The following is a 24,193-nucleotide window of genomic DNA, read 5'->3' on the forward strand; positions in this document are numbered from 1 at the left end:
CTGTTTCAGCCTTTGTTTGTATTTTGGCATGAGGAAGATGGCGGCGTGATCAGATTTGCCAAACGGGGGGCGGGATTGTGCCTTGTAGCCGTCCTTGACCGTAGTGTAGCAGTGGTCCAGTGTCCTTTCACCTCTGGTGGGGCAGGTGATGTGTTGATAAAAGTTCGGCGCTGCGCGTTTGAGGTTGGCGCTATTAAAGTCCCCCGTCACAATAAGCGCAGCGTCCCGGTGTTGTGTCTGGTGCTGTGTGAGTGCCTCATGCAGCTCGCATAAGGCGGTGACCGTGTCCGCTTGTGGTGGAATATAAACGGCACTTACAATGACCGATGTAAATTCCCGAGGTAGATAAAAAGGACGACACATGATGGACAGTAATTCCAGATTTGGTGTGCAGGAGCGTGTGAGAGGAACAACGTTCGCACTGTTGCACCAGTTGTTGTTCACCATTAAACACACGCCGCCTCCCCTTGACTTCCCCGAGTCCCGTGTCCTGTCCATGCGGTGAACCGAGAAGAACTCGGCCGGCTGGATGGCGTGGTCCGGCACCGCTGGGTTCAGCCATGTCTCGGTGAAGCAGAGGAGATTGCAGTCCCGAATGTCTCTCTGGAACTTTATCCTGGCCCTGAGGTCGTCAAGCTTGTTCTCCAGTGACTGGACGTTGGCGAGCAGGATGCTAGGCAGAGGTGTGCGGTGTGCACGAGCTCTCAGCCTGTTCCTGACGCCGGCTCGCTTCCCTCTAGGCCGCCGCCGCTTCCCTTTGTTCTCCCTCGAGATCTCACTCAGCCAGCTCGGATCCGGAGTTAAAAACTTCGAATTGTGAGTACATTGTATACCAATAGAAACAAGACTGTCACTGTCATACCTAATGTACCCAATGGTGATGATTTTGCCGATTTAGAAACGCTGAAAACTAACTTAAAAAACAAAGACAAAGAAAAAGTGGTTGGAGCAGTCGTGACGGCAGCCGACCTCACCGGCGCCATCTTAAAAACGCCATCTTATTCTAGTGATAACTGACCACTTCACACGTTTTGCCCAAGCCTATGCCACCACCTCAAAGTCAGGCCGGTTCTAGGACAACACCCTATCACCCAATGGGGAATGGTCAAGTTGAACGTATGAACAGGACATTGTTGCAAATGCTTAGAACGCTAACCGAAACACAAAAGTCAAACTGGAAGGAATCTATCAATAAGCTAATGTATGCATATAATTGCACACATTGTGAAGTCACTGGCTACTCCCCATTTTACCTACTGTTTGGACGGTCACCAAGGCTACCAGTAGATATGCTCTTTGGACTGTACTCAGAAACAGATTTTAGTGACCACAGAGACTACGTTGAAAAATGGAGAAAGGGCATGGAACAAGGATACTCTATAGCAAATGAGAATGCAAAGAAAGCTGCTGAAAAGGGCAAAAGACACTACGACACAAAAGTAAGGAGTTCTGTGTTACAACCTGGCGAGAGAGTTCTGGTCAAAAACCTGACACCTAGAGGAGGCCCAGGGAAACTGAGAGACTATTGGGAGGACACTGTTCACACAGTAGTCAGACAAATGGGGCCTGACCTCCCTATCTATGAGGTAAGACCGGAGAGAGGCAGAGGGCGCTCTAGAGTGCTTCACAGAAACTTGCTTATGTCATGTGACCACTTACCTTTTGAAAAAGTGCCTGAAAAAGATAATCGTACAAGACATGAACAGAAAAAGACTGATAAACCTGTCGCTGTTGTGCCAGACTCTGATGATGAGGGCAGTTTTGATGAATACCGCTGTCATTACGCACCACCTCAACCTGTGTCCCAGCCATCAGAACAAGAACTTCTCACAGCAACGTCTCAGCTCGCAGCTTCAGTCCCTGCTCTTGCACCAACACCAGAGCTTCTTGCTGGAGACCATCTGGAGGCGCCTGACCCAGCTGTCGTGGAGACAACTGGTGAGGAGGCAGAGCCCACTGCAGGTGACATACCTGCCCCTCCTCCACCTGTTGTACTCGAGAGACTTGAGGAGGAGACACCTCAGCGGCCACAGCGAGAGAGACACCCGCCAAGACGGATGACGTATGACCAACTGGGCACCCCATCTTGCTACAGTGTTCAGCCAGCACCGCAACTGCTTCCTGTGTACCCGGGCCTGGTTCCATGGTTTCCAGCTGTGCAGTCATACTGCACCCAGCCCATTGGTTTGTATGGACTCCAGCAAATGTAAGTTGACACTTTTTCACTGATGACTTGAGAACTGTACTTAAAGACTGTCATCAAGAAAAAGACATGAACTTTTTCCCATCTGTGGATTATAACCATAGACAATAGACTTTGTGAAGACTCACACATGGACTGGTTATAGACTTTGTCTTCAGTCACCAGTGATGGACTGTGGTGAAACAGGTGTTAAACCCACAGAATTGAGGACATTGGTTCACCGTACTGTTGATGTTGTTAGATTATAATATTATTTTATGCCATGTTAGACCCCTAATTAAAGATTGTGAATTATTATGTAGTTTTAGTTTGCATTATTCTCCTGAATTAGAAGAAGCTGATAACTATTACATTAGTTAAACTGATTTGCATTACATTAGACTGCTGATTTATTGTGGATGAATGATATTGTTTTATGATGTTATAAGAAATACTGTTTGCAGAAAGTCATCGCCTTATTTGTCTGATTAGAAGAGAACGGAACATGCTGGAGTTTTCTGCCCCATCTCAGCAGGAGCAGATAAACGGGGAGCCAAGGTCGTAGCTTAGGCGCTGTGTGAGAGAAAGCATGTGAATGTTTAGGCTTTTATGATAAGGTGGAGACACCAGAGGCTATAAGAGTTTGATCAATGCTCCACCATTTTGAGATCTGATGCTGTCTGCATACATTGTCCATCTCCCACGCGTGTGATCATTAAAATCATCGTTTGACTCAACCCTGCCAGACCAGTGTTGTTATTGTGGTTTTTTCTCTTGTCTCCATCCCCAATTTTGAACTCGTAACAATGTCCTGACTACAAGAGAATATAGACTGAAAAGCATCTTGTTGGTATGATGTCGGGATGACATTTATTTGAGTGGGGGAGAGTGTGACAGGTTGAAGGACTATTTTTTTTGCCTGTCCCATTTGGTTCTTTAGCCGTCAGAATTGTTGTCTGAAGACCAACAAGGAGACCCAATGGATTTACTTTGCCAAATGGATCATCGTGGCATTGCCGTATTGGTCCATTTGATCGACCTTTGTTTTTATTATTTATTAAATTTTATTTTCAGATGTTACAGACGGGACAGACATGAGTGAGGGATAGGAAAGGGAGAAAGAAAGAGGAAGGAAAAGAAAAACAGAAGGGGAGAGGGACAGTGAGAAAGGGGGGGAGAAAAAAAATCTCCTGGATCAGCTGTTGAGAGAAGAAGAGAAAACAAGCAAAAAACAAAACAAAACAAAAAAACAAACAAAGCAACATACTAAACACAACACCATCGCATCAATCTAGCTAAGTGTAAACAGCAGTAAATACTAAATATTCAATGTTGTTGTGCAGCACGCAGGACAGACAGCGCACAATGTGCTTTGAAGTAGCAGCCAAGAAAGGTGTAATTTAAGTCTACGAGCAGTGAACACCCGTGTGCACACCTGTGTGGATCAGCGTGCTTGTATTCAAATGGTTTCCACATGTAATGGTCTGCAAGGGGATGTAGCGAGCCATAGCCCCGTCCCCCAGGGCATGAAGCAGGCCTGTGCTTCGAGGTTTCTGGTAGTTAGAATGACTCGGGGGTGTTGATTCATTTAAACTAACATAATCATCCTGCTGCAAGCAGGTTTCTGTAAGGCAGAGTAAATCGATTTGTTGATCATTATCATTGATTATTAAGTCACGTACTAACAGAGACTTGGAAGAGAGAGACCTAATGGTACTGTTTTACTCTTTGGTGCTGTTGAGGACGCTGTATTGTTCTTTCTTTGTGATTTTTGTGTTGTGTTTGGTTTGTTAAGTTTTGGTTTGTTTTTTGTCTTTTGTCTTTTGCAGACACACTCTCTAAGGGGTCTAGCGTTCTGTGGGGGGATACCAGTAGGAGAGAAACAACTTGGGGTCCTGGACCCAACTCTGGATAGTCACGTTTTGGGGGGTTTATTAAATCTTAATTATCTATGAAGCCCACATAATTTTTTTTTGAAAGAAATTATTTATTTAAGCTGGTAAACAGGGCATTAAAATAATCTGAATGCAAAGAAGAGAAGAAATGTTAGACATGTTCCTTAAATGGAATAAATAAGAATGAGACAAAGATTTTACATGAGAGTCGAAGCCCAGAGAAGAATCAATTGTTACACCAACATTTAGTAGTTAAACAAAAAGAAGCAAGGAGCTGACTGATGTTGGATTTAGTTTACAAGGGCTATAATTATGGTCTCAGTCCTTCTGGGAGTTAAAACAAGGTAACTGCTAGAGAGCCAATCAGTAACCTGAGTTAAGGAGTGAACTAGGGTGGACAGCCTATCCAGCTCATGAGGCTTAAAAAACATGTACAGCTGAATGTCATCAGCATAGAAATAATGAAAAATGTTATTAAAAGATTGAATGATGCCACCTCCTAGGACTTGCTGTCCACATATGTGGACATCACATTTTGGGTTATTTAGACCAAAATACTCAATTTTGCTCTACATGGGCCTGATATCCACTTACGAGGACATTATACTGCTACTGTTCTATCAAAATTTTAAATGAATATCCTCATTTGTGGCTCTCATTTTTCTTAAAAACAAAAATAAGGTAAAAAAAATCCGGTAATTCTTTTTTTTTTACATTCATCGGGCCCCAATATGCCCAAATATCAAAGAGAAATTAAAAATGCATGTTGTGGAAGAGTTCGGGTCTTAGGAGGTTAAAGGAAGCAGAAAGCAGAAAGAAAATAATGGACTCAGAACTGAACCTTGTGGAACCCTACAGGTTAGAGATGCAGTGTGAGAGGTCCCACCAGTAGAAACAAACCCAGTCTAACAGGAGACACCAGGCAAACCTTTTAGCCCATTATGAAAGTTTTCTTGGTCAATCACACAAAATTCATTTTACTCATTACTGTAGTTAAGTCATTGAGTGCAATTCGAGCAAAGGGAATAAATGACTCACACTACTGAGGACCATCTTTCATGTCAATCGCCTTTTTTCTCAGAATGGTTGAGAAATGTGTTACAGTTATTATCAGAAAGGAACAGCAGGAGGAGTTCAGTGCTCTAAAAAGTTGATCTTACATAGGTGACTACATCAACGAGTAACTGTAGGAGAGGAAAGGTAATGGATTGTTCTCAACTTCCCCAGAGATAATGGAGAGAGACTCCTGCATCACTCAGGCATTTGTGTCTGTCAGATTTACTGATTTAAACCAAATCCAAACATAAATATAACAAGTCTTAATATTTGTTTTGTCCATAAAGTTTTAATTGGACATTTCTGTCATATAAGGCATGAAGCTATTTGATTAAGAGTTTATTACAAAATAATTGAAAAATGTTCATCTGTGTAGTTTTCTGTCGTCATATTTCTAAAGGCATGTCTTCAGTTGTATTGTAACATACTGTATTTAAAAACAACTCAAAACCTCATCAGAAAAACTTTAAAAAGTTTGAAAACTTGAAACAAAGGGAAAAAAAAGGTAAAAAACAGTGAATAAGATTCTGATTAAATTCAGCTACAGCTGATTCTGGGCAGCACTGCTGTTTGCAGTACTCACTGGTATTCATCACAGTATATTTATCCAGTACACTCAGTGTATACTTGAGTGGAGATCTCCTGTCGAATTGACTCAGCCATCTCCAGCAGGTCGGACACTTCAGCAGCTTTCTGGTTTCTTCTGTGAAGCAGCTGCTGGATCTTCTGCTCCATGTCTGCAGAAACACAAAGAAACTCATTTGAATTCATATCTATCTATCTATCTATCTATCTATCTATCTATCTATCTATCTATCTATCTATCTATCTATCTATCTATCTATCTATCTATCTATCTATCTATCTATCTATCTATCTATCTATCTATCTATCTATCTATCTATCTATCTATCTATCTATCTATCTATCTGTGTATGTATCAGGGTGTGGCAACCCTGGGCACGCATGGTGATTTTTCGTTTTTATGGGCCGATGATTTTTTTTTCTTTTTTTTGTAACGGTATAAACAATGAAAGGTGGTGGCCGATGTGTAAAAATAACTCTAAATGTTTGGTGGTGGCTATCGTGGAGCTGCCACAGAGGCCAGCAGGTGGATGAGGGAAAGGTGAGACAGGAGGAGGAGGAGAGACCCGAGGCGGCCGCCGGTCCGAGTGTCAGGTGAACTGAACTTCAGAAGTTATGACCTGCAGTCTATCTGGGTCAGATATAAACCAAGTTTAGGTGGAGTTTATTTTTGTTGTGCTGACTTTTTACAGTCAGTTGCAATAACTCGTACTGCGTACTAGCTAGCATGACGGAGTTTCTATACAGCTGGGTGGGTGCTGTGATGTTACTGATAGTGAACTTTATTTTGTTCAAAAGGTTAGTTAGTAGAGTTGCCAACCGTCCCGTAAAAAGGCGGTCCCGTATTCAGAGAAAATATTACGCGTTTGTATTAAGGTGAAATGGAACAGTTTGTCCCGGACTTCAGCTAGAATGGAAAAAGAGACAAAGCTGGAGTTATTCTTCTTCTCTCATTCTCTCCTCTCCCTCTCCTGTTGCTACTTCAATCATGAAACTGATTAATGATCAGCTGATCAGCTTTTTTCTCTCGTTTGTTTATCTCCCACTTTGCGCCAGAAAGAGGACACCAGTGGATGTCGCGCTAAACATCAGCAGCACGTTTGAGCTTGATCAGCTGTTGTTAGAATGTATTTAATAATATCAGCTTGAGGTTCCAGGTGCAGACACAGACGAAGAGACAGTGCCTTTATTTGGGCTGATTAACGTGGCAAACAACAGAAAGCACTGAGACAAAACTAAACTAGAAGCTGAACTGGGAAAACTAAGAACTGACACTTAACTCAGACAGCAGGGAAGGCTAAGACAGGGTGACAATGATGCACATGACGGAGGCAACTGTGAACAGGTCTCTGTGCTGGAACAACAAGGAACTATGAAACGTATATACGTAAGTAACATGGACATGACCAGCACAGAGTCCTGAAACCTGGCGTAACATGGGGGAAGTTGAACAGACGACGCGGCGATGAACAAAGCAAGACTGAGGACTTAAATACACACATGAGGTGATCAGGAGAAGTGGAGACACATGAGAACACAGCTGACTAGAAGGAAACATAATGACAATACAGGGGAGAGTAACACTAACTACAATGAACAAAGAACACCATACTCTTTCAAAATAAAACAGGAAACACAGAGACATAGACATGGAGATAGAACATGAATTTAACCTAACCAGAGACATGAAACATGACAGGTAGACACACGGACCAGGGAGAGATGACAAAAGGGACTAAGAAACCAAGGACTAAACTGCAAACTAGAAAACAACTAGATGCGTTAAACTACACATGTGGATACAAAAATATGCATTAGAACTTAAACCCTGGGCCTCATGGCCTAGTACCATGACACAGCTGATGTTTGCTGGAGCCACAGCTGTAAAGCTGCTGGTCATGATGTTGGTTTGGATATGTGGTGAGAGGGAAACATGAAGATGAAACCAGGAGATGTCCTTACTGAACCATCAGAGCTGTGATGGAGAAACAGGTTTACCTTTTAGGTGACATGAATGAGTTGAAGTTATGAACTGTTTCTGAGAGACAAATAACACCAGGATGCTTTTCTAAGCAGCTGACAGCTGGTAACTGTGCAGGGGCGGGTCTAGTAAAGTGTTGCCAGGGGGCAGGTAGGGCATTAACAGTCTCTCACAGAACAGACTGTGAGAGACTGTTCCAGGGAAAGTAATACAAAAAACACGAGACTAGACAAGGACATAAGAGCTAAGCAGGGAAGATAAGAGAGAGAGGAGAGGAGAAAAGTGCGACCGCCTTCGCCAAGAGCCAAACGAGAAACCATAGTCTTTTGCATGTTTCTTTAACACCGTTGTGTCTGCACTGTCTTGTGCCTGTATCCTTCTGTCTGGTGTTGCACTGTCTTTGTTTTTTTTTTCAATTTTTTACATTTAAATAATATCACTCAGTCTTCCTATTTTCATCTTCATATTATTAACCGCCTTCGTCCCTCACTCACTCCAAACAGTACCGCCATATTTGTCAATGCTCTTGTCACATCTCTTTTAGATTACTGTAATTCTCTTCTCTGTGGTCTACCTCATAAATCCCTCCATGAATTGCACTTAGTTCAAAATTACAGCTGCTCGTATTGTATCCAGAAATAGATGCACTGAACATATAACAGCTGTTTTTAAACAGCTCCATTGGTTTCCAGTTCACCTCTGTGCCAATTTCAAGATCCTGCTTCATACTTTCAAAGTGCTTCATAACCTCGCTCCTCCATATTTATCTGATCTTGTCCTTCAATAGGGCTTTGGAGCAATCTCTTTGCATCCAGACGCAACCTGTCTCTATACCGTCCTTTTTCTCTTGAGCTGTTTTTAAAGCATGGTTGGTAGCAATCGTCCTTCCAACACAGTTTGTTTTGATACGTGCCCTTCAAATGTGGCGCCGTGCACCCACAATACATTGTGCCGTTACATCAGTTCCAAAGCCCTATACTCACCCCCTCGTACACTCGGCTCTTTTTCAGCTTCCCTTCTGTCTGTTCCACCTTGCCCGCCTGATGGGACTCAGAGCCTTTGGTAGACTATGGATGTACTTCCACCAGATCTCCAGACCACAAACTGTTTCTTCACTTTTAAATTGTATTTTAAAACCATCTATTCAGAACTGCATTCCCTTCATTATGACTCTGTCTTAGTGCATTTTTACCATTCTTAGCTTTTATACTTTCATGCTTGTTGTTTTTCTCATTTAACTTGTGTTTTTATTTAGTTTTACTATATTTTAATATGTTGTATTGTTGTTACTGTTATTGTACTATTGTAAGGTGACCTAGAGGGCCTTAAAGGCACCTAGAAATAAAATGTATCATTATTATTATTAGCATTACTCTTAATAATTTTTGCACATTGCACCTTATGTAGTCCTGCGCTTATTGTCTGTTATATGTAGCACCATATGGAGGAATTCGTTTCACTGTGTACTGTACCACAGCACAAAGTTGGAATGACAATAAAGCCACTTGATTTAGTTTGAGATTTAGTGGGTGTTAACCATCGGGTGCTTAGTTTATGTAAAATTGTAGTTTGTTGTTTTGGTTAAATTAGCTTAAATTATGTGTGTGTTGTATATGAGTAGACTTGTATACAGTTAAACATGTATGGATTATATAATATCGAAGTCTGAATACTGATTTGTAAATACTGGAATTTGAAATGAGGGGGTAGGTACAGAAAAGGTGCAAACTTTATCCTACTCATTTTCTAGCATACACATTGTGTAGACATAGAGATAATCACGAAACTTGATGTTAAGGTTTTTCTTTTTTCTTGTTATTTCAGTTATATTTACGAAATAAACATTATTGTATTTATGCATCTATATATAGAAGTGGGAGTGGAGATACATGACCGGAAACATACAATAGTTAAACACAGAAGCAAAGCTGTGATGGGGACAGGGATTTTACTTTGTCCAGTGACGACAGAAATGACATTTCAGTGCCTCAGAGTTTATCTGAAGGTCACACCTATCACGCCTCAAACACACCAGCAGGTCAGCGCTCTGACCTTGTATCTGCTGGAGTTTGTCCTCCACTTGTCTCTTCATGTCCTCAGCTTCCATCATGATGTTCTTCAGTCGACCAGCAGCTTGACCCTTGACCTCCTGATTCTGTTGATTTTGCTTTAAAACCTCAAACTGCTTAGTGACATCACTGAGCTCCTGTTGGGCAGAAACAGTGTTCTGATTTTCATCTGAGACTTGAAACTAAAAACAGAGACTCAAAGTTGTGTGCAAAGTTTTACATAGATTTTTCTTATCTTAAAGCCTCAAACACATATAAATGTGTCTGTTGGTGTTTTTACCGCCTCTGCATCAGTGGTCATGTTTAAAGCACTCTCTGCCACCTCTCTGGCTTCTCTCGCTGTCTCTCTGTTCTCTTCAGTTTTGTCCTTCATAGCTTCAATCTCTTTCTGCAGGTCTTTGGTCTGAATCATGAGCCTCGTCTCGATGTTGTCCAGTGTGTCTTCAGCCTGAAACAGAAAACAAACACGAGCACATCAGCATCAGGCTGAACAAACGTCTCAGAGGTCATATGTGAAATATTTTGGATGTTTTACATCTTGGATCCTGTCTTTGGTCTCATCTTTGTTTCTGCTCGCTCTCTCTAAGAGGTTGTTAGCTTTGGCCTGAGCTTTGTCTGCTTCATAAATATCCTGAATGATCTTCTTCACATCAGTGTTCTCCATCTGCTCCCTAAATACAATAAACAAAGACGATTAAGGTTCAGAACACGAAGAGGACAAATATGTGTTACACCTATAAATCACTAATCAGAAGGACAGGAAGTAAAAACATCAGAGAGCAGTGACACTCAGACTCAGAAAGCTGATTCTGCTCCTGCTGCCGAACATCCGAAGGACCAGTTCAGCACTGAAAGCACCTCACTATGCCTGAGAAAAACATCTAAAACATATGAAGAAAAATAATGTTTCATGCAGTCACAGATCAGCTGTGGATGTGTCCAAAACTCCTCAGTGTTCGTCTGAAAGACTAAAAATGAAAAATGGCCTCTGATACTGTCTGAGGTCATCTTCACAGTCACGGTATTATATTGTTCATGACATCATGAAGCTCCTGTTGGACAGCGTTGTAGTGAGAAGTTGTGTCCTTACCTTTTCCATTTTGAAATGTTATAGAGTCTTTCATTGATGACAAAAATGGGGGAAACACAAATGAGACAGAGCAAATGATCTAAAATCAAAAGAGTAAACATGGACGTATCTGTGGTAAAGTCTTAACTAGGGATGGGTACCAGTATCCGGTGCCATTATGGCACTGACATAAACGGTAGTAACCAGGCCGAAAAGCAGCGCACATTTCGGTGCTTGGTTTCGGTGCTTTTTTTTTTCTTGAGATGTCATACACTTTGGATTCTAGCCAATCATTTTACCTTTCCGAGGATAGTAGGCGGGTCCAGGTACTTACAGTCTTTTATTGCAGAGCTACAGATTAAAAATGCCCAAGGCGAAGCAGTCAAAAGTCTGGCTGTACTTCACAGCAAAAGATGCAAACTCAACAGTCTGCAACAAGTGCTTTAAGGTGATACTGTGATACTGTGCAAAGGAGGTAACACCTCAAATCTGATGAAACACCTGGCGACGTATAGCATTTTTTTAAAAGCTGAGAAATGCACCGTATTTGATAGCTTGCTGTGAGACCTCACACCGAGCACAACTACTGTGGGTGGGTTGCCTGTTATTGGACCCGGAGTTAGCAACATCCCCCAAGCACCTGAAGAGGAGAGTCCTGCCCCCTAGCCCTGCCAGTGTAGCAGAAATGATGAGGATGATGATGGCAGCAGCAGCCGTTCTTCTCTGCGTGAGGAGCTTAATGTTGTTCGTGTGTAATTTACGTTGAGTAGGCTAACCACGTTATTACATTAATGCACGTAAGGTGAACTAGCAAACACCGTCGTAGTTACATGCGGCTGTCTTCTTGTTTGATAGAGTGATACCATATATGCCCTATAGCTGCAAAAAAGGCTAACCTGGTAATCATTTTGCAGAAAAAAAGAGACTGCTAAAAATAATAACATAAGAGATTTTTGGACAAAGTTTGTGTTCTCCATTCTTTAAGCACCGGTTCGAGCACCGTTTAAGCACCGGCACCGTTTCAAAAGTACTGGTTTGGCACCGGTATCGGATAAAACCTAAACGATACCCATCCATGGGGGTGGAAAAAAAAAAAACAAAAAACAAAAAAACAAAAAACAAAAAAACATGGGGATGACTCCCTGCTGGAGCCTCTGCTGGATGTCAGCGGGACTGCAGCTGATGGTGGTTTTAGGGCAGGGGTGGGCAACTCCAGGCCTCAAGGGCTGGTGTCCTGGAGGTTTTAGATAGCACCCGGGGTCAGCACACCTGAATCACATGATTAGTTTATTACCAGGCCTCTGGAGAACTTCAAGACATGTTGAGGAGGTTGTTAGCTCTTAGAAACATATAATCATATATGCTGAGAGGTATATAATCGATTGCATAATGATATAATGCCTGATCCTCAGTAGTCTGCAAAGACTATGTGCGTTCCAGAATGCTCTGGCATACCACACGTCCTAAGGTCATGATAGAGGTCTTACCTTCTCTTTCTGATATATAGTATAGGAGGACACCTACTTTATCTGTTTGAGTATAAGAGCCCTTTGTTTAGGCGGACCGCATGCCTGGTTGATATGTTATATGTTAATGAGACTATGCATTTTCATGTAACCACAATAAAGAGCAGACTACAGAGGGGCTGACATATAGTGACTGGCGTTTGAGCGGCAGGAACAGCGCTCGTCCCGGTCACCTCCCTCATGCACGAGATCACACAAATAGCTCTGGTGTCTGGTGTGTTGTTTTTGCCATTGTAGTGGATTGTCTCGGTTGTTGCAGCAATAGGTTTGTGCCTAGTTAAAGCTATCAGAGGTCATTTAGCCATTTAAATCAGCTGACATTTCTAAAACCTGCAGGACACTGGCCATTGAGGCCTGGAGCACCCCCACCTCTGTTTTAGGCTAAAGGTTGCATTTCATTTCTAGTTTCTAGTTTAAAGTTTTTGGTTTGAATTAAGCTTTTATGTCATTTTTATGCTCTCAGCACTGACTTGAGTTCCAAAGCTTCCTGCTGCAGGTCCATGGCTGCCTTGGCTTGCTTGTCCAGGTTCTTTAAGTCCTCCAGGAATCTGGTGGCATTTTTCAGCAAATTATTGACGTTGCTGATCATGGACTGGATGTTAGCAGGTGACTGTGGGAGCTCGATTCTCAAAACTGCTTGTGCCATTTTCTCAGTGTCCTTTGGAGGAACCATGTCATCTGTCAGGGAGGAAATGTGAAGAGCAATGAAAAGGTTTCCTGCAGAGAAACATTACATACTCACATACAGCAGCATCACAACAGCACCAACGTTCTCTGTAAAGCCACGCTCTCTCTCTCTGACTTCAAAGGATCCATCCTGTACTTTGCTACCATCTGGTGGGTACTGCCTCAAAGTGGACATGAAACACTACATGTATAAAGCCTAATTTACACCATTCACAGAGAGTTGGGGAATGGCTGCAATCACAGCATTGTAAGATGGCGACAGATGTACCCTTAGGCCCCTCCTCAATTCAGAGATGGTCTTTCCCTTTTCACGTAAATGGCCTCCTTGACTCCGCCCTCAAACCAGCGTTCCTCCCTGTCCAGGATGTGTACATCTTCATCCTTGAAAGAGTGTCCACTGGCCTGTAGGTGTAAATAGACTGCAGAGTCCTGGCCTGACGAGGTAGCTCTTCTGTGTTTTGCCATCCGCTTCGCCAAAGGTTGTTTGGTTTCCCCGATGTATAAATCCTGGCAATCCTCCTGGCACTTAACAGCGTACACTATGTTACTCTGTTTGTGTCGGGGGACCCGATCTTTGGGGTGGACCAATTTTTAAAAGCCAAAGAGACGCAGTGTTTAGAAAAAATGCGTCTCAGCTGCTCCGATACTCCTGTCACCTACGGGATCACTACTACAGGTTTTCACTTAGACAGCAGTTGTCCTTCTCTCCTGGATCGGCTGGAGCTTTGTTTAGGTGCCTTCCCAGGTTTGACAAAAGTCCAGCTGGGATAACCACATTTACTCAGGGCCTTCTTCATGTGATGTTCGTCTGCTTCCCTGGCCACTGTGTCAGTGGGGATGGTGTTAGCTCTGTGCTGTAGCGTCCTAATGACACCCAGTTTGTGCTCCAGTGGATGATGAGAGTCAAGCCTTAAATGGCCTGTATTTGTATAGCGCTTTACTAGTTCCTAAGGACTCCAAAGCGCTTTACATATCCAGTCATCCACCCATTCACACACACATTCACACACTGGTGATGGCAGCTACATTGTAGCCACAGCCACCCTGGGGCGCACTGACAGAGGCGAGGCTGCCGGACACTGGCGCCACCGGGCCCTCTGACCAGACTAAATACTTATCCATATGTGTAGGTTTACGGTGCACGTCAGCTTTTAGATGTCCCCCATTACTGATGGAAATCTCACAGTCTAAGAAGGCTAACTTGCAATTATTTCATATCCTCCCTGGTGAATTTGATGTGTCGGTCCACCGAGTTATTGTAATCCGTAAAATGTGGTATGTCCTGAGATTTGATTTTCACCCAGGTGTCATCCACAAATCTGAACCAACGGCTTGATGGTGTTCCAGGGTAGGATAGCAAAGCCCTCTTTGCCACTTCTTCCATGTACAAATTGGCCACAATGGGTGAAACTGGGGAGCCCATGGCACACCCGTGATTGCGGTGCCGTGCAGAGGAGGTGGGCGCACCTGCACGGCATCCGCAATCACGAATTGAATATTGTACTGGGTCCTGTGGTTGGCGTTGTTGTTGTGATAATGTTGAGCGGGCAGCAGTAGAGCTGCAGCTCTGTGAGTATTGTGGACAGCATCCGTCAAAGCATTAATAAAAAGTATTAAAATGCCACTGGGTCTGCCGTGTATGTTTACACATATAGTTAGGGCTGGATCAGGTGAATCTACCCATGACCCTCTTAATGAACAACCCCCACTACAGTTTAAATACATGGGATGATCCATCAATTAATTTTAGACCTGGTGAAGCCTCTTGGATGAAATATGTTCACAAACTTAAAGATGTCCAGTTGTTTTCTTTCCAAACTCCTTAGGCTTCCGTGACCTGACTGAGGACCTACACTGAGACTTATCATTTAGTTCTATTTGTCTACTATTTATATTTTATTCTGGGACAGTTGGTGTGCAGCACCCACAATTTTGTTGTACAAGTACAACAACAATAAAGGGTTATTCTATTCTATTCTGGCTGTACAGGACCTCCACATCTGCCTTTTATGTGGCTTATAAATGATCTGAATTACTGTCTCTTAAATCTGTTGATTTGATGATGATCTATGTCTCACTGAGGAAAGTGAGATGATCTGATGATCATTGCAGGCTGAGAAAGAACACACTGTACATGATTGCTCTACAACTTTAAACAATAAGTTAATGAATGTGGAGTGAGCACTGACCCATCAGGTAGTCTTTGACTTGCTGAATAAGCTCTCTGATTTTGTTTTTCTCTCTCTCACACGAGTTTGTATTGTTGTTGATCTGGTCCTGCAGATCTCTGGCCCAGTTTTTGGCACCCCAAGTCATCTCATTGGCATTATTGATCTGACAAAAGAAATCACCTTTTAAAAGATTTAGTTTGTGGAGAGGGATGTGAAATATTACACTATGGTAATTGGTCTACACGTAAGTTTATAATGCTACAACACTAGCATCTGCAAAATTAAAAACATCTTTGTGAGGAAGAAAAGAAAGTGTGATTTGAGTCATCAAATTGAAAAAAACATTTCTGTTTGTTCATCCAAAAAAGTAAAACAGGAAGAGCTCTACTGTTCTGTCGATCACACACAAATATCAAAGAAATGTAGATGCAAAACTCACTGGTCTCGTCAAATGACACCACAACACACCACCAACACACTTCCAAACCAACGTGGTGCTTGGTAAGAGGCCTGCAGGTTTAACCTGTGTTTAACCCTCACCCACTCCCATAGAGAGTAGAGCATTCACCAGTGTTTCCAGTATAGACCTGCCTTGTTCTTGGTGTCCTGCAGTCTGGAAGGCAAATTCATGAGCTGGTCTTTCAGCTTCTCTGCAGTCTTAGAAGCATCCTCACTGACATGAACAGCTCCTTTACAGTTTGGACTTCCGCACTTCCTCTTCCCCAGATCACGCCCACAAAGAGCTCCAGTACACCCTGAACAGTCCTCCAAACCTGGATCGCCACAGACCTTTATCGCATCACAACAAATTGCTTAAACAGTATTCACATTTACCCAGCGGTCATTGTTGATTTGATTATATGGAATCAATGATTTTCACAGCAGCATTGAGACAACAGGACAATCAGCTATTCATTTAATCCTGCAGCTACTCATGTGATATATTAGTCATATGACCTTACAGTTCAATGTTTACATTGTAGGGTTTTTGGTTTGTTTGTTTGTTGACAAACTGCATCTGGTTGTTCTAGATTGGTCATTTTCCAACAAAGAACAATTTCCATGTTTACATCATCTTATCTTGACTTAATGAAAGGTAGGTTTGGTGTTGGTGATGTCTTGCCTAACATCATTGGGTCAAACGAAATTCATAGGTTTGTTCTTTGTAGGAAATGTGCCAGTGGTTTTCAGGTGTACCTGTGTGACCTAACGGTACTGGCTAAAACAGGTGTGGTTTGCTCAAAGCAAGGAGACGCTCGACATTTTGTCTAAGTGTTCGGGTTTTCTAATGGAGAGTGCTGTAAACTAAACATGTCTGCTGAGTTTGGCATCAACTCTGATCTGCTGAACTGTGATTGTGATTTAAGCACCTTGAGACAACAGCTTTAAGGTTTGGTGCTATGTAAATAAACCTGAATTGAATTGCGTTTAAATCATTGGCTAAAAAATTATTGATCACCATACCCTCCAGTTTTATAGGAGCTGAGTTGCTCCCAGTCAGTGACCTCACCACAGGTTCAAACTCAAACCTCTTTGGTAAAGATAAAGATATCTTTATCTCTATCTTTTGGTAAAGATAGTCACCTTCTGTTTGAGCTGAACCACACTCAGCTCTGTGACCTTCTTCTTCAGCAGTGCAAGGTCTCCTGTATTGCACATGCTCAGTTTGTGTTTGACTTCCTGTCTGGTGTCCATGGAGTCCTCTACAGCTTTGCTGACATTTCCCACCCTCTCATCCTCCAACATGAAGAATCTGTAAAGCGTCTGGATCTCATCCAACAGCTCTACAACAGGTTCAGATGAGACACGTGCTAAGCAGAGAAAGTGAAATCATGAAACATGAAGTCTGCTCTGTGATGAAAACAAAGGTTTATGTTTAAAAAGATGAATTCATTGCCTGACAAATAGATCTGCTCTGTTTTTAACTGAACCATGAAAGCAGTTTCTGAGAATATTTATGTTTCTTCACTTTCTGTTAGAGATAAGTGAACATTTTTAGGTATTTAGCTTCACATTAAGACCGTGCATGTCCTGATCTTTAATTTAAATGTGGAGTCTTCAAAAACTCAGAAAAGGATCTTGTGTAGTTTATCTGAAGATGTTTAAAATCCTCTGATGTGATGTGATGTGATTTTAAAAACAAAACATATAAAAAAAGGAATGTACCTTTCTGTTGGTCATTTACGTTATCAGTTGGCACACTGGTGAGTTTCTTCTTAAGGTTCATGATTTCTAGATGAATGTCGTCAATTTCAGTGTTGAAGAGGGGAGACATGTCAATCAGGATCATATTTGTGTCGATGGCATCTTTCACCTTCCTGTGAGATGAATACACTCTGATTATTCAGCATAAGCTAAATCTTCCTGAGTGCTCTTTGATTGTACAGTATTGTGAAAAAGTCTTGAGTCAACCTCATTTCTTAATATTTTGCTAAGTTAAAGGCAAATATGTGACTATTTATTGAAACATGCAGCCATAAATTGAAATAGATAAAAACAGACTGCACAATTCTAACAAACTTGAACGTCAGTATTTGGCAGAGGTGTGGACTCGACTCAGACTCGAGTCATTAATTTTATGACTTTAGACTTGACTTGAAAAAATGTTCTAAGACTTGTGACTTGACTTGGACTTTTACACCAATGACCTGGGACTTGAATTGGACTTGAACTGGTTTACTTGAGAAGACTTGATATTTCACCCCAAATATAAAATTTAACATGCATATTATATAGAGATTGAAAATGTGACGTCATTCAGGGGTAAAACCGCAAAGGATTCTGGGAACTCGTGGCAAGCGGTACTAGCACATGCAGGCTTTCAATTGAAATCAGTCACACAGCGATAAAAAGAAACACAAAAATGGCAACAAGCTGTTGTATTATTAACTGCAATAGCCGGTCGCATGACAGCCACGGGAAGCCGACGGGTAAAGAGATCGGTTGTTATCGGATTACGTCGTTGAAGAGAAATTGTTCGAGCCATGTTTCCGAAGTAACAAAGAGGCGACTGGATTGCAGCCATTCAAAGATCAAATTTAACATCCCAGAACACTCCAGCTCACAGGTTAGTCTGCTCCAAGCATTTCCACGAAGGTCAGTCTGCTGTTGTAGTTAATACGTCATTTTTCTTAACATAATTGGTGATATAGGTTACAAGCAAGTCTGGCGCTGAACAGAAATTGTCGCGCTATGCTCCTTTGTTTATTGTGCATAAATAGTGAATTGTCCTGACACAATATTGCGTTTCGCTTCTGTTATTATGGTACATTGACAAAAACATATACTTTTATTCACAGGATAAAACAGGTTTTTTGTATCACTAATTGCCCAGTGCGATTACAACATACAATATTATTGTCACTGCTACATTTCTGTAATGAACCAGAAATTATTTCCACTACTAATTAATTACCGTTGAGCTCAAAGGTTATATTAATAAACGGTTAACGAATGTGTATTTATGAAGACGATTTGTGAGACTGGTAAACTTATGATACGTACGATGGTCCTTCGTTCGGTGCATTTCAAGGTCCTGTACCCATCCGTCGGTAAACTGTACCTGGGCTTGTTGCATGACCTGAAGTTACTAAACTTCATGAGTGTATGCACTCACTCCAAGAACCGTATGATTATAAATATGCATATAAATATGCTACGATGAGATAGCTGACTTCATCTAACTGGCAAATGTTGTCCAGGCTACGTTGGTGATACAGTTCTTTTTAATGTGTATGATATTTTTGTCATGCGATTTTAAAGCCGGTCCTACAAGCGCATCCAAGCATAACATGCAGCTTATCTCAGAACTGTCGGTGAAAATTATTCTTGGAGCTAAGTTTAATTGAGCTGCATTTTAAAGAGGTGCAATTTCACAATTTGTGTATATTTTCCAAGTTCACTATTTTGTCATGTGTTGAGAAAAACACAGATTTAAAAATTACATGGTCTAATATTTACATTTAGCATATAATGGCAACATGCTTTTTTCGGGTTTTTTTAGAGACTCGAAAGGACTTGAAATTCAAAATTTCAGACTTGTGACTTTACTCGGACTTTTACACCAGTGACTTGAGACTCGACTCTGACTTGCCTGACATTACTTGAGACTTGATTTGAGACTTGAGGATAAAGACTTGAGACTTACTTGAGACTTGCAAAACAATGACTTGATCCAACCTCTGGTATTTGGTATGATCACCTTCATTCTTCAGCACAGATTGAGCTCTCTGAGGTAGCTTTCTGTAATTTGTTTTAGTCCACAGAAAGAGTTCTCCACGCTTCTTGAAGGACATCCAAAGTGCTTCTTTGGATGATGATCCCACACTGCTTAAATATTGTTGATGTGCAGGCTATGGGGAAGCAACTCCATGTCTAACAGTATTCTGTTATGTGTTTTGGTATTACATGGTTTTGTATGGTGGATCAAAGCTGATGGTACTTTTCTGCATTCATCAGTTTTATCAAAGATCTTAATTCTGACCACCTCCTTTAAATTTGTCAGTCCGTCAGATTTTAGTTTAATAAATTTTTTGGCATTTCTTAAGGACATGATGTTTTAGACACTGTTCATCTGAAATGTTCAAATTTTTTAGGCCTGGCACTTCAGATACATATCAAATTTCCTTCCTCTGAATCTGGTAAGTTACAAGAACTGGACTGAAAATGAGTAAAAAAGCAGCCTATGTCCAAAGAAAAACTTTGAAAGACCTTCAGAAACTATGCTCAAATACACTTTACAAAATTACGGGAAAGTCTGGCTCCTTGGAAGCAAAATATAAAGAAATGAGGGATGACTCAAGAGATTTCCAGTATACTGTATATTTTTACATTTAGCATTAGTGGAGTTCCTTTTAAGTTCATCCTCTCATGCCTTACCTAACCTTCAAAGACATTTTCTCCAGTTTCTCCACGCTTGGTGGGGAGATTACTCTCAGGTTGGCCAGGCTGTCCAGCATAGAGTGCATGTTAATCATCTCCTGCAGGTGCTGGTTATCTGTGGGCTGTACATTGTTATGAGGGATAAGGGTCCTCATTTTCTGGGCAGCTCGCTGGACATCAGTGACAATTTGAGTCCAGAGTGCGTTGCAGGGATGGCACGGTTCACAGGCTGGGAATAATGTATTGAAGCCGGGCGTGCACTCATCACAGAATATACCGCTTACACCCGCCCGACAGATGCACTTGCCAGTCTCAGGGTCACATGATGGTTGTTTGGTTCCCTCCAGATTGCAGTCACAAGCTGAAAACAAGATAAAACATGGTATCTTCGCATGAAAACAAGGGGGATTTAGAAAAGGTTAAAGTGGACCTGCGCTGCTGCTACTTAGAATACACTTTCCCCCAATAAACTGTAAACTCAATAAATCAGTGTGTCTATGCCTTAAAAGTAGAATGGGAGGCGGAGCCTTCAGTTTTCAGGCCCCTCTTCTGTGGAACCAGCTTCCAGTTTGGATTCAGGAGACAGACACTATCTCTACTTTTAAGATTAGGCTTCAAACTTTCCTTTGTTCTAAAGCATATAGATAGGGTTGGATCAGTTGTCTAGGCTGCTGGGGGATTCTCAGGATGCACCAATGTATTTACACACCTGTCTGCATTTAATTATTAGTTAATATTAATGTCTGGTTCTCTTCCACACCCTGTCTTTGACCTGCGTTCTTCCTGGAACAGTGCAAAGTTTCCAAATAAGACAGAAGTGGTAGATGTGGATGTTGTGCTTTGAGTGCAGCTCTTTCAGTGACCATATAAGAATATCCCCATCCTGCGACATCAAGCAGATCAAAGAGTATAAAAAGTGTGATAAAATGAGTCTTCAGAACAGTCTGCACCCTTTTTTTGGTTTTTGGTTCACTGCCCTCAATATTTGAAACTTTGGAACGATTTATATGAATAAACACCACTGGAGACATATGTCAGAAAAGAAAAGAAGAATTGTCCACTTAAAGGAAACATTGAAATATTACTCACAGATACACTGCAGGTCTGGATTCCTAAAATGATTTTCTCTGCATTCATCACAGTGCCTTCCTCCAAACTCAGGATGGCATGGACAATGTCCAGTTACCTGAATATGTCACAGCACATTCATTCAAAGTTTAACCATCAGCATCTACTGCAGGTGATTATTTATAATTTTGTTTTTTATTTGAAATAAAAACAACCTTGAAATGGACACACAAACACACAAGGCTGTTTTTCTGAGGTGAGAGGAGTAGCAGAGTGACAGTCTCACACCCTAAATGATAAATGAAAACTGAACCCTGTGGTCACACGCCGACACTGTCTGTGGCTGTGGAGCTCTTGCCTTGTCACAGATGTTGGAGATAGATTTGATGAGGTCACAGCTGCAGGGCTGACATCCCGAGGCTATGTTCAGATTCCAGTATCTGTCCTCACATTCATCACAGAGTTTACCTATCACACCTGTCCTACAGGGACACTGTCCTGTCCTGGGATCACAGAAACAGGGTCTCCCCAGAGGACACCGAGTCTCCTGAGTCCCCCGTCGATCACAGGAGCATTCTGGAAAATACTTTTATTTTAGTGTTTGTCAGACCATTGTGAAATATAGAAAAGAAATACAGGGTATACAGTATAGATGGAGCAATAAAGAAGAAAATTTATGCAAGAAGATTATTGATGATGGAAGCATTCATCCCTCTTTCAAAACTGCAGTTTAACTTTAAAATGGTTATAGTAAGAATCAGGTTTTAAACAGGATCTTTAGATACTTTGCTACTAGCAGCCTGTCATAAAAATACATAACACATTCCTTAGCATTTTCACAGCTTTAATTGAAAAAAACAACACATTTTGACAGCATGAAATAGTACTTTTGCACCAGCAAGTTTATTCTCGCAGACCTGTTAGCTGAAAAGTTTGCACATTTTGGCATTGTGAGCAGCGTGCCTTTGTAAAAAAAAAAACTGAGGACAATGGAAAAGTGAAGGCCTAAAGAAGAAGTGTGAGGCCTAAAACGATATCTACAGCAGATAAACAGTACCTGATATCATGAAGTCATGTCCTTAAGAAAAAGGGGAAAAATGCTTTGCCTATTGATCACACTTATCGGTTCTGCTTGCACTTGGACAATCAGCTAATTTCAGTTTGTGTGCAGGAGAAGGAAAATAGTGGCACAGCCTACAGCATGAATATGGATATTTTATGGTAAAGTGGAGACTGCTCCAGAACAGAAACAGCTGCATTATTCTGCTAACACAACTTCAGCTCTTTGCAAGCACCTTCACAGATGGCATGCTAATGCTAAGCTAGCCAAGAACCCAGAGTGATGCTAAAGCTGAGTAAATGCAGACCTCAGCCCAGCAGCCAGAGCCTGAACAATAAGTAAAAAACTTGCTGCAATCAGGCTGCAGCCTCTACCTGTTCATGCTTCTACAGTGGGATCACCATGACGACTGCTTTGAAGTCTCTTTGTGCTGGTCTCCATATTTCAATTCAATTCAATTTTATTTATATAGCGCCAGTTCACAACAACAGTCGCCTCAAGGCGTTTACATTGTAAGGTAGACCCTAAAACAATACAATAATCCCTGCAGCAAAAAGTCTAATGTGGCTGAAGCAATCTTATTATGACCAAGGAGAGAAAGCAGGTAGACTTTTGGCATGGAGAATTAAGAAAATGCAGAGTGAAGGAGCAATTAATAGTATAAAGACCTCTTCAGGGTATGTAACAGTAGATCCATTGGAAATTAATGACAGCTTTAGAGAATTGTATGAAAATTTGTATAAATCAGAATGTGCTTATGCCTCAGAAGAACAGGACGTATTCTTAGATCAAAATCAGTTCCAGACACTAATGGAAAACACAAAGCAGGAGTTAGACGGACGTCTATTGAAGAGATATCACAGGCTATCAAAGCATTAACAGTGGTAAGGCACCTGGGCCAGATGGCTTTCCGGTCGAATTTTGTAAAAATTTCCAAGAAAAATTAACATTTCCTCTTTTTACCCTGAAGAAGCGTAAATGAAACTCTCCCACCTACTCTGGAACAGGTAATGATTACTTTGCTAATGAAACCTGGTAAGCCCCTGCAGAGAGTTCATCATTTAGACTAATGGTGGTTGACACTAAAATACTTTGTAAAGTTTTAGCAAGACGATTAGACTCCTGTATCGCACATTTAGTTCATGATGATCAAAATGGCTTTGTACTAAAACGTCAAGGGTTTCACAACATAAGAAGGATTTTGATTATAATTCATGAGAAATTTGATGCTAAAGATACAGCATTATTATCACTTGATGCTCGTCAGGCCTTTGACAGAATACAGGAGTCATATTTATTTAATGTTCTTCCAAAATATAGATTTGGAAACACTTTTCTCAAATGGGTTAAACGTTTGTATACAAATCCCAAAGCTAATGTTTTAACAGATAACAAGTTTCTAACCCTATCACATTGGAGCGTTCCACACGCCAGGGGTGCCCGTTATCTCCAATGCTATTTTTCTTAGCTGGCGATGATGTTAGAATGAGAACTGACATATTTGTTTTCCAGTTAGGAGATCAAGAGCATAGATTGGCCCTTTATGCTGATGACCTGATAGATTTTTTTGACTAGGCTCTCCATTAGTATACCAAAATTAATGCAACTAATGGAGTTATTTCTGGCTATAATGATTCAAAATCCTCCATCCTATTTCTGAACAAGGATGAAAGGCTAAATCCTATTATACAAACCTCGCTTATTAATGCAAAAAGGATTTGTGTATCTTGGAGTTAAAATCACCCCAGACATTGACACCATTGTAGCAACAAACTATGACCCTTGATTAGTGAAGTGGAGGAATCTCTAAATAAATGAATGACAATGGCCATATCAGTGAATGGCCATAGAAACATTATAAAAATGAACATATTACCAAAATGTTTATATCTGTTCCAGTCACTTCCTCTGCCTTTTCCAAAAGAATTCTTTGATAAGTTAAACAGTATCTTTGATATATTTA

General features: G+C 41.3%; 1 protein-coding gene across 5 annotated transcripts in view; it reads right to left on the reverse strand.

Annotated features, from left to right (window-relative positions):
* Positions 1-3,722: 3,722 nt before the first annotated feature.
* lamb4 (laminin, beta 4) overlaps positions 3,723-24,193 on the reverse strand; it is a 70,436-nt gene continuing 49,965 nt past the window's right edge. For 4 of the 5 annotated variants that reach the window (XM_085281061.1, XM_085281060.1, XM_085281064.1 and 1 more), the window contains 12 exons: positions 21,529-21,746; positions 21,192-21,288; positions 20,100-20,463; positions 17,388-17,539; positions 16,806-17,032; positions 15,813-16,010; positions 15,240-15,384; positions 12,834-13,041; positions 10,304-10,439; positions 10,049-10,216; positions 9,752-9,905; positions 3,723-5,870 (listed from right to left, as the gene is read on the reverse strand). In XM_085281061.1, coding sequence (XP_085137187.1) covers positions 5,737-5,870; positions 9,752-9,905; positions 10,049-10,216; positions 10,304-10,439; positions 12,834-13,041; positions 15,240-15,384; positions 15,813-16,010; positions 16,806-17,032; positions 17,388-17,539; positions 20,100-20,463; positions 21,192-21,288; positions 21,529-21,746 — 2,201 coding nt within the window. In that variant the 3' untranslated portion in view covers positions 3,723-5,736. The remainder of the gene's footprint in view (positions 5,871-9,751; positions 9,906-10,048; positions 10,217-10,303; positions 10,440-12,833; positions 13,042-15,239; positions 15,385-15,812; positions 16,011-16,805; positions 17,033-17,387; positions 17,540-20,099; positions 20,464-21,191; positions 21,289-21,528; positions 21,747-24,193) is intronic. The other variant, XM_085281062.1, reaches the window with a different exon arrangement.

The sequence above is a fragment of the Mchenga conophoros genome, linkage group LG7 (genome assembly GCF_057382185.1).
Source record: "Mchenga conophoros isolate Kocher_MC1m ecotype Shallow Benthic linkage group LG7, M_conophoros_male_GT1.1, whole genome shotgun sequence".
Lineage (NCBI taxonomy): Eukaryota > Metazoa > Chordata > Actinopteri > Cichliformes > Cichlidae > Mchenga > Mchenga conophoros.